Source organism: Emydura macquarii, unplaced genomic scaffold, assembly GCF_026122565.2.
Source record: "Emydura macquarii macquarii isolate MOO-44397 ecotype Brisbane River unplaced genomic scaffold, CSIRO-AGI_Emac_v2 contig_383, whole genome shotgun sequence".
Classification (NCBI taxonomy): Eukaryota; Metazoa; Chordata; order Testudines; family Chelidae; genus Emydura; species Emydura macquarii.
This window is the reverse complement of record NW_027130520.1, coordinates 12,201,096-12,211,824: the sequence shown is the minus strand read 5'-3', so window position 1 is coordinate 12,211,824 and position 10,729 is coordinate 12,201,096. Positions and strand designations below refer to the sequence as shown.

The following is a 10,729-nucleotide window of genomic DNA, read 5'->3' as shown; positions in this document are numbered from 1 at the left end:
TCAGAATTGCAGGTGCTGTACCATATTTTGATGATGTCCTGATTATGGGATCAACTGAGGATGAACTTGATGAATGACTTCAGGAAGTCTTATGCCTATTTGAAAAGTCAGGCATTTGAATCAAGAAGGAAAAATGTGAAATTGGACCTATAAGTGTCACCTTCTTGGGCTATCACATCGATGTATGTGGTATCCACCCAATAAAAAAGAAGGTATGGCCAATTCATGATGTCCCTGAGCCAAAATCCAAACAGGAACTTTAAGCCTTTCTTGGCTTGCTTAACTTCTAACACAGTTTTCTTCCAAAAAAGACAACAGTCATTGAGCTTCTTCATCATCTTTTTGACAAGGGAGTTCCATGGAAATGGACTTATCAGCATGCAGAAGCCTTCAAGAACATCAAGAAGTTACTAATGTCTGACTCCATCCTCATCTGCTATGACAAACAGGCTGTTGATTGTTACTGTGATACATTGCCTTCTTGGAGCTGTTCTCAGCTATCCCTTGCCAGATGGAACTGAGGCACCTGTTGTCTTCTATTCAAGTACCTTAACATCCACTGAGAAAAACTTTGCATAAATTGATAAAGTACTTGCTATCATTGCTGCAGTCAAGATTCCACAGTTACATCTCTGGACATGTGTTTGAGATTCATACTGACCACAAGCCACTTCTAGGAATTCTCTCCAGTAACAAGCCAACACCTCCAGTCTGAGCACAGTTTGGCCAGAATGGAGAATCCAGTCCTCTATGTGTTGTCAGACTATTGCATTCTGATGCAGTACTAGACTCCTAAAGCTAGGCCTGGTTATTTCTTTAAAGTAGGTTGTTGTTTTTTTGATCCAGGCTATTATTGTGCTGGAATCATAAGTGTCATTATGTCTTACTCCATGTTGTCCTTTCTTTGTGACAAATGTTGCTTACTTCCCACCCTTGCTTGATTATTCTTTTTACCAGCTGTATTTGTGTTTGAAGAATGTGTTGCTATGCTTTCAGCTTTCCAACTCCACACCTCAGATGTTTCGCAACAATAATTTCTATTCTTTTTTTTTTTTTTTTTAATGTTGTTAACCCTTTACTAGCCACAGCCACCAAAGTGGGAACAAGAAACAACATCAAGGGCTGGATCGCAGCTTTGCCATATATCCTGTGCATAGGGTAGCGATGGCGCACTGTATCAGAAGTAACACAAGGAAGGAATTGTGCCTCAGAAAGACATGATTCCCTCCCTGTTTCATCCCTTGCTCTAGGAAATAATAATATATTAGTTGTCCATACCAGCAACACAGGCTGATCCAGCATGATGGGGTGGTCATGATGGGTGGGACTGTCCTTTAGTCTGATACAGAAAGTGTATAACCAAGTGAGGTGATAGTGTCTGTCAGTATGTCACCAGCTCTTGCAATTTTATCATGAGGCTTGTGTTTTCATGAGCCTTGTGATATTTGCTGTTTTTCTTAACGCCTCACCTCCTGGAGAGAGTCCGTTCTAGCCCTCTTGACTGTGGAGAAAAGCTTGAGAGGTGAAACCCAAAGGCTCAAAGGCCAGAAGGCCGACAAAAGCAGCTCAACATTTACTTTTTTATTTTAAACCTCATGGGTTTTTTTAAATCAATCCCATGAGTTTTGGGGCCTTGGCTCATGAGTGCTGAATGCTCGGATTGTTTGATAACACTGCTACCCAAAGTGCTAGTATCCGGAGAATGTGACAGCCGGTAGCCCCCACTGAGACCTAGAGGAACATTGTGGAGAGGAAAGGTGGAAAAAGTGGCTCGTTGTTTGTTGTTTGGAGAAATGAATAAATGGCTAGTGTTTAAATTGAACAGAAACCCGATTCCTCACCCCCTCTCTTGGCTCGCTGCAGGCAGGCGGAATAGTCCCTTAGTCTAAAGACTACATCTCCCAGAAGGCAACCTGGGTGCCCCTCCCAGCCGGCACAGTCTCTCCGCTTCTCCCTTCCCACCCTCCGGTAGAGGCAGCCGGACGGCGGAGCGCTGGAGGGGGCTACAAGTGCTTGTCTATGAGACTTTCCTAGAGCAGCCTAGGGAATGCAAGAATCACCTCCCGACTGGATGCAAAAATAAGAGCAAGGTAGGTGCACAGGGAATGTGGGCATGCTGCAAGGTAGATGAGCTGCTGCCTATGCAGTAGGGCTGGGTTATCATGTCTGCACTTGGCAGCTTAAGAAGCTAAGGGACCCGTGCATCTAAAAAGATGCTTTTTAGCCCTTGATCGGTTGTCACCCAAATACAGTTGAATCCAGATACTCTGCGATTATGTAGCTTGCGTTTTATAGCTCAGCAGATTCCCACTTGGATACAGAAAAGCCCCATGATTGAGCACTGTCCACTAGGGATATTAAAAAAAAAAAAAAAAAAAAAAAAAGCTATTGCATATTTAGTCTGTTACAGAAATTTCTTTAACAAACAGGACATTTGGCTTCAAGTGTTTTTTCTTTTCTTTTTATAATTAATGAATTGTAGACGGAGAAGTAACATCCTTCTTTGAGTCATCAGTCTTTGAGGCATAATTTCATTCTAAATGCTCTTAATCATACTGGAGATCTGCTAGAGGAAAGCACTGCTTTTCCCCCTGGGATTATCCGATTTCCACCAGAGAATATAGATCGTGGATTACTGAGCTACACAGGATTTGCCTGTATCTTTCTAATTACTCTGTGAATCTGAATTCAGGCTTCCTTATTTCGAAAAAGAGAGAGAGAGAAAAGTTGTTTGCTTTTTGTAAATACAATGTTAACTGCATGCTCTAACATTGTATAGGTGGTAACTACGATTATCCTCTTTATTTTAGATGGCTTATTGCCTTAATTGGATAATGGTGTCAAAGGTTGATTAGAGTCCCTAATAGATTTTGGATCTGCAAGAGGATTGCAGTTTTAAATGCTTGATTAAAACAATCGCGTTTGCTATTTTATCCTTGAACACTTGAGAGGAAGAACAGTGTTTGTGTTATTTTCCTATTGGCTTATTAATGTATCATGAGGGGTTTTTTTTACCCCCTTACTGTTTCGTTTGCATACTGAAAAGAAATGCATGTCAGAGGAAATTTGTTTAATCATTTAGCGGCTGAAACAAGCCATATTCCTAGCAAAATATTGGTTAGAGGATAGAAGATTGCACTGATGCAACAGCTTGTGAACCATGATATCGCTTGATTGTGTTGTTGACAGAGTATCCTGAAGCATGGCTTAGATTAGAAGTCGTGGCTTGCTTGAGAGGAGTTCTGATGGCTTGCATGGAGCTTCTGTACCTCACCAAGAAGGGCAGGCGATCGGATCTGTGCAACAATGTGGACTGGAGTTTGCATACCCCTCCTGATGAGCAGCAGCAGCATGATGGGGATGATCTGGGGGCTAGAACTGCAGCTGCGGGGGCAGCTCTCTGCTGCGAGAGGCACTGCAAGCCCACACAAAGAGCAGCCACAGCAGGTCCCACCCAGGCACCCCTTTCCTCCACTCCCACCCCCTCCTTCTCCCAGCAGCAAACAGCAGCATCAAGCAACATCCAGCTCTGCAGCCAGCCAGCTCACTTGGACGGAGAAGAAGAAGCAGAAAAGAGAGCCTGCTGCTGTGCCCAGGAACTGGAGATATCCTTTACTTATATGGATGAAAATGTCAATCTGGAGCATACAAGAAACCCCCCTTCTCCGGTGAAGAATTGCTGCCAGGATTTACCTCCCCAGCGTAGTTCCTGTAAAGAGATCCCACCCGGATGGGCTCATGATCCCGCCTCTCTGATCTCTGAGGAAGAAGATGACACAGGCTCAGAAGCTGCTTCAGGGAAATCTATAGACTATGGGTTCATTAGTGCCATCTTGTTCCTGGTTAGTGGGATTTTGCTAGTTATTATTTCCTATGTGGTTCCCAGAGATGTGACTGTGGATCCCAACACTGTAGCAGCCAGGGAGATGGAGCGACTGGAGAATGAGAGCGCTAGAATTGGGGCTCACTTGGATAGATGTGTGATCGCTGGGCTGTGTCTCTTAACTTTGGGGGGGGTGGTGCTGTCCAGTTTATTAATGATGTCCATGTGGAAAGGGGAGCTGTACAGGAGGAATAGATTTGCATCCTCCAAGGAATCTGCAAAGCTGTATGGTTCTATCAATTTTAGAATGAAATCCAGCACAAATGATAATACACTAGAATTATCATTAGTAGAAGAAGATGCATTTGCTATAGATATGCATGGTCATAATTTTTAAGGTAGCATTTCTACAGGAAAGTAAGTTCTATTAAAGAAAACAAAGCTAAAGATAGGTAGTAATGCAGTTTAAATGTCTTTCTTTAAACTCTGTAACTTTGCATTATATGGACATTGGTTTTTAGGGGAAACCTGCTAGGGATAATGTAATCAGTATCAGTGATACTTTCTCATTTAATCGACTGAATAAAAATACATTTGTGATAACCAGATTCCCCAAATGCTCCTTTATCATGTTTTAAAATATTCCCCCCTAGTTAATTTCTTAGTACCCCAATACAGAACACTAACGTTCTGCCACTTTTGGAAGCTGTTAATTATTACAGCCTATATAAGGATTATTAACAGTCTGTTTGGTAATATATTAAGGAAGGACCAGTAATCAAGTAGCAAGTCTGGTATTTAATCCCAGCATTTAAGGGTGACAGTCTCTTATACTTTCTTTCTTAAACTGAACCCTTTTTCCTGACATGAAAGCCCAGAAAATACCAGTAGTTCATCATGTATTCATTAAAAACACAGATGTCTCATTTAAAATTCTCCACCTTCCAGTTCACAAACATTCAGTTATCTCCAAATAATTGCATAATCAACAATGATTATTAAAAATGTGAAGTCTGGGTGAAGTACAGGGGACTGAATAGCTCAGGGCATGGGTAATAGGATTAAAAAGGACCTTTCACCCCTCCGACAGTAGTTCTGTTTCACTCCAGATCAGCAGTGACTGAAAAAAGTTAACTTCTGATGGCTTTTTGTGGCCTATGTGAAACAAGTCTAGTTGCAAGAGGACAGATGTCTGGGTAGAAAAACTGTCACAAATTGACACTAATTGACCTCCTACTTGGGGGTCTGGGGCTCTTGAAAAATATATTTTAATTCACCAAGACTGCCAGCTCTGCCCCTTTCACAATCAGTAAAAAAGAAAAAGAAGTTACATTCTACATGGGTCAAAGAAATAGCTTTCCGTGCTCCTCAAATCAGCAACCTACTTGATTTTTTTTTAAAGATATACTTCTATAAATAATTATCAGAAAATAAAGATTAGATACCTGGCAACCAGGCTGCCTGACACTGAGTTCATACAGTGTAGTAGATGGTCAAAGGAAGGTTATCAGTGAAGTCTATGTAGTCCAATGGCCAACAATTACATTCTGAAGGAATTTACTTGATTGTCAGACATTTTCAATGGAATGCTAAAGTAGATGCATTTTGTAACTTTTGTTTTGGGGCAAAAAATGGAAAGCGTTGTTGGTCAGATAGTATAGTTTCTAATGGATGGTGGCAAGAACAAATAGCAGCTCAGTCATACTATCCCTGACATTTTGGCGATGGAGCTTAAATAGACATTCATTGCTTGACTAATTGCCAACCCCAAGAATTAAAAAATCATGAATCCCCCTGAAATCATGAAATTTTGGTTAAAAATTGAGGATTTTAAAAAAAATATTTGAGGGGTTTTATTTGCCTTCTAGTATTTGAGCCCTTATGGTGCCTTCAAGGTATGTTTTTAAGCTTCCCTCTCTGCAGTCATGAGGGATAGAAACTTCTTTTTTTGAGTGAAAGCTGAGATTCTCATAACAACACTTGACTCCAGAAGCTAGGGCTGGAAGAAAAACACCTAATCTCATGAGATTCCTGACAAAATAATGAGAGTTGGCAGCACTGATTAGTGCCATAATTCTTGGGTCTGATTCTCCACTGCCTTTCACTTTGTGTAGTCATTTTCGGCAGTGCAAAGTGTTTTTAAAATGTGCCATTCTGATTTTGCACTGGAGTAAATGACTGTAATAGTAACAACACATAACTCTTACAGATCTTTTCCTCTCTTGACCTTAGTGTGTTTTACAAAGCAGGTTAGTATCATTATCCCCATTTCACAGATGGGGAAACTGAGGCACAGGACATTGAAGTGACTTGCCCAAGGTCACCCAGAAAACCAGGGACAGCTGAAACTTGAACGCTGGTCTCCTGAGTCCCACTCCAGTGCTCTATTCACTAAGCCACTCTGCCTGCCCTCTACAGGTTCAGGGTAACAGAGAATCAGCTCCTCCTCATCTGTCTCTGGAGTCTAAGGGTTTTTTTTTACATTGTCACCTCAGAGTCTGGCCAACACTCTGTCCATAGTCTTGCATGAATAGTGAAAATCATGAATGCCACCCTTTGCTCCTATGTGGAGAGTAGCCCACAGTGATAGTTGCATTGTCTTTGCAGAGCATGTTCAGAGTAAATATCTGCTTTGAAACATGATGAGGTGCTCCTAGAAGCAGACTGACAACAGCCTATGACTCAAAGCAGGAAAGGGGGAAAATACACTTGAACTATGCTCTGCTAATGGGCCTTCCCAGGCTGTGATTAAGTATGTCTGGGGATCAGCTTGTCTTCCATGGTCTTTCTTTTAATGCTTATCCATGTGATTGGAAAGAGTTTTTCATTCAATATGAAAGGTATGCAAATCCCTTCCTTCTCACACCCTTTGTTTTGGTGGGGATCAGGAAGGCATGATGAGAAAAAACATTGAATAACCTATTGTCAGCTGGCCCATTATGCCCTTCCCTCTGGCTGCTCACATCATGAGACAAATGCAGGAATTGTGTTTGGCATTTGCTCTTTTGTGGTTCAGTTAGTCCTCTGTGCTTGCCCTGGGTTTCCCCTCATACATGGTACCTGTGGGATAACATTTACCCAGTTAATAGATTTGAACAGCCTAAGGAATTTATATGAATTTCAAAGATTGCCCCCTCTGATATAGCACCCGTCTTCTAGACAGCCAGAAGGATCTGAATTTATTCCTATCTTCCACTGTTTGCTTATTTGGTATTTGTAAGTAATTTCATGTTGTGGCAGTGCTTTAATGCTGGACCCGCTGAGAGGTGGCCCTTCAAGTCTCAAGGCATGCAGACTGCCCCACTAAAGTGTGTCTATACTGCACACTAAGGCCAGGTGCTGACTTGAGTCAATCCATTCACACACAAATCAGTCTGACTTGGGTCAGCAAGTACTCAGGACCCCAGTCCTAGGACCCTACTAGGAGGGTGGGTCAGAGCCTGAGTCCCACTGTGACTTGGGTTCAACCCCTGTCATTTTGCAGTGTGGACACACGTCAAGCCTCAGACCCGAGTCAGAAGATCTGCGTAGTGCAGTCTAGATGCATTAACCCGGTTGTGAGACCCAGTCCAACAACTGTAAACCCAGGTTTGCAACGCAGCATGGATGCTCATATATGGACTTGAAAACACTGAGTTAACAAGCCCAGGTCCTACAGCCACCCCCTTACAGATAGAGGTGATTTCTCCTGGTCTGATTTGAAGCACATTGACGAAGCAGAGTGGGGGAAGCTTGCTCTCTGGTTGCCCATGCTGTACTTAATGTATGGATTGATAGAAGTAAGTCATCATTCTTCAGGGATGTAAATCTGGCACTTTTCATGTGGACCAAATTGTTTAGGGTGAGATCTTAGGTGCAGGCCCGAGCAAAGGGTATTGGCAAATTTGGGAGAGCCTGTGACTCAGATAATACCTCCCTGCATGCTCCTCGCTCTCAGGCTATGTCTCCTTTGCAGTCGAACATGCACATGCAGACATACTCGAGCTAGCTTTAATTTAACTAGTTCTGGTACCAACAGCAGTGAAGCCGTGACAGCATGGCTATGTGATCTGGACTGCAAACTAACCCTGACAGTCTAACAGGCGATTAACACAGAACTCAGTATTGCCCATTAAAAGAGTCCGTCGCTCCCCCCCCCCCCCCGCCACACACACACACACACACCCAGTTAAGGATTTGTGACTAATGCTAAACATTTGGAAACTGAATGAAGCCCTCTGTAGACTATCACCAAAGAAAAGACTAACACAAAATGATGCTTAGTTCCATTATAAGTTTTGGTAACTCCTGTTTTTCCAGGCACAGCCAGCTTTATGTCTCACTGCCATCCTCTACAGCCAGAAGAATTAATTTTAAAATCTCTTCTAGAAAGCTCTGTTGGGTTGTTGCTGTTTTTAATATGTTTACAGTTTTTAATTCTTGATAGTCCTTTTAAATGGTCTGTAATAACCAGTGTTTACTAAACAGGAAAGTAACTGATTTAATTTTGTAAATCTGCATTTTGAACTGCTAAAGACAAAATGTTACAGTTATTGTGGGCTTTTCGATAGTGCGTCTGATGCCTTATTATAACAGTAGTCGTATTCTGTACAGGTGTAAAATAAAAAAATTGTAACATTAATCTTTTGTCATTGCTGTGGTTTCTTCCCTTTGCTGAAACTGTATATAACAGTGTTGATTTCTCTCCATGCTACCAAACAACACATCTGGTTAAAAGGATTATTTTCAGTAACATTTTTCCTTCACGCCTCTATTTAAGGCATGATCCCACACTATTCAAGTCAATCGAAGTTATGTCATTGATTTCACTGAAAGCAGGAGTAGACACTTAATCCCAACAAACGGAAGCACACTGATATGGATCATGCCTTGTAACATTGCTTCTAATAATTCGTATGGCTTGCCCAGGCACAGATATAGGGCCTTATCCTGCAGCTTTTACTCTACCAAAAACCAAATAGGAGTGCCACTTCTTGATTTAGATTGAAATTGGGTCAGGGACTGTCGTCTTCGTCACTTGTTTGTACTGTTGCCCCATTTTTTTATCTAAGTGGTTAGTCAAAGTTTGGGGCCCTGGGGATGTTCCACGTGGGAGTAGAATTGGTGATAGGTAATTCTTTGATGTAGTTTTGTTTACTTACAAAGAATGTACAAAGTCCTGTTTCTCTGAATTCAGAAGGAATCAAATAGCATGAAACAGCTTCTTTTGCTCACAGCACCAGGAACATTCTTATCAGCCTGCACCCTTGACCCAAAAACCTTTCCCCTGTTTCTGGCTGTCACTCTACCCAAAACAATACTCAGCAAAAGTTCCATGGGGGGTTCACATATTCCTTTTGTCTTAGGTTGGGGTTTACCCTTAATTACATTAGTTGAAGGCTGAGTTCACACCTATCAATCTCAATTAGGTTTTAACTGAACCCATAACAAGGTTCTACCTAGCTCATAACTGCCTAACATGATAAGGCTCTGGTCCTTGACTGGGTTCTTGGGCACTACTGCAGTAGACATAACATTAATCCTTGGTGTAATTCTGACCTGAGTAGAATTGCACTAGGGGTTCATTTAGCCCATTTGTACATCCTATGGCAATTAAGAGTGAAGGAAGTTGGTGTATTTATAGATATGACAAACCATCCTTTAAAGACTTAGAAAGCTTTTTAGTGAGAAACAAATACTAAGTTCACTGCTACTGCTCTTAAAGGGCTGTTCATCTAACTCTGATCTCCTTTTTACATTTGAAGGACTTCCTATAATGTATGCTATTAAATGGAACTCTTTATTTTCTGAGCATAAGTGCTCCAAGGTCGGAAATGCTGCAGACTGCAATGACGTGAGCCATCTCTTATTGCTGTCTGAAACAGTGGATGTTATTAATTTGCATCCTTTTAATAAAAAAAAGACAAGACAGAAATTGCTTCTTTGAAAAGAATCTGGTTAATTTTTTTTTGTACAAATATATATATGTTTTTCTGGATATAGTCAAATAATGTACATTTTATTAGATTTTTCAGTATGAATATTATAAATATACAATTAAAATTTCTAATATAAGGAGTCTGCATGCAGTGGTTGCATACAATTTTCTGCTCACTTCTGAGAAAATTCTTCCACCTCTAAAGATGCTACTCAGGATGAGTATTCTGAGGAGTTCCATTGAAATCAGCTAGACTACACATTTGAGAAACTGCTCCCCAAACTGAGTAAGGGGGTTGCAGTCTGACCCAAAATATTTTTCAAAGTCTGTGGTCCAGTTTCTGCCACTCTTACAATGAGTAGTTCTTTACTCTGTGAGTACTTCTGGTGGAATGTAGGGGACTACTCAAGAAGCAGTATGAATAGTAATTCCTAGCTCTTTTAGAGCACTTTTCACTAGTAGATCTCAAAATGCTTTACAAAGGAAGCAAGAATCATTATCCCTATTATACAGATGGGGAAACTGAGGAACACAAAGATTAAATGATTTGCCCATTGTTACCCAGCAGGCCAGTGACTGAGTCAGGTACAGAGTCCAGGCCTCCTGAGTACTAATCCAGTGATCTATGAAGAGGGGTATCATAAGATGCCCCTAAAACATCTGTGTTCAAGAAGAACTGCAAGTATTTGCAATTTTTATTAAAGAAAGTCTTCAGTTTAGAGCACGTTCAGCAGCAAACACTTCCAAGCAAAATCAGCCCAAATCATGTCTTGCTAAAGCGTAGTGAACTTGTGATAAAGTTTTTCCTTTTCATGATTAAGGAGTTTGTATTATGATAAACTCTTTTAATGTTTCCCAAAAAAAAAAAATCAATTGGCTTCCATTCCAATAGTAAAACGTGTATTTTTACATCAGCTTTTCTGCTCTAAGAAGCCTCTGCTTTGATGGATTTGTACACAAGGAAACTCAGCTATTGGTGAATAAAACAT

The 10,729-nt window shown here is 41.1% G+C and overlaps 1 protein-coding gene across 1 annotated transcript; it reads left to right on the top strand.

Moving 5' to 3' along the window:
* The first annotated feature begins 1,946 nt into the window (after window positions 1–1,946).
* On the top strand, window positions 1,947–4,426 carry TMEM74 (transmembrane protein 74). The gene is made up of 2 exons (XM_067536093.1): window positions 1,947–2,090; window positions 3,190–4,426. The coding sequence occupies exon 2, from the start codon at window positions 3,246–3,248 to the stop codon at window positions 4,218–4,220; it is 975 nt and encodes a 324-aa protein (XP_067392194.1). The 5' UTR covers window positions 1,947–2,090; window positions 3,190–3,245; the 3' UTR covers window positions 4,221–4,426.
* The last annotated feature ends 6,303 nt before the right edge of the window (window positions 4,427–10,729 follow it).

What these genes read in the sequence shown, in the direction of transcription:
- TMEM74 (XM_067536093.1), top strand. Translation starts at nt 3,246, where the DNA reads ATGGCTTGCATGGAGCTTCTGTACCTCACCAAGAAGGGCAGGCGATCG.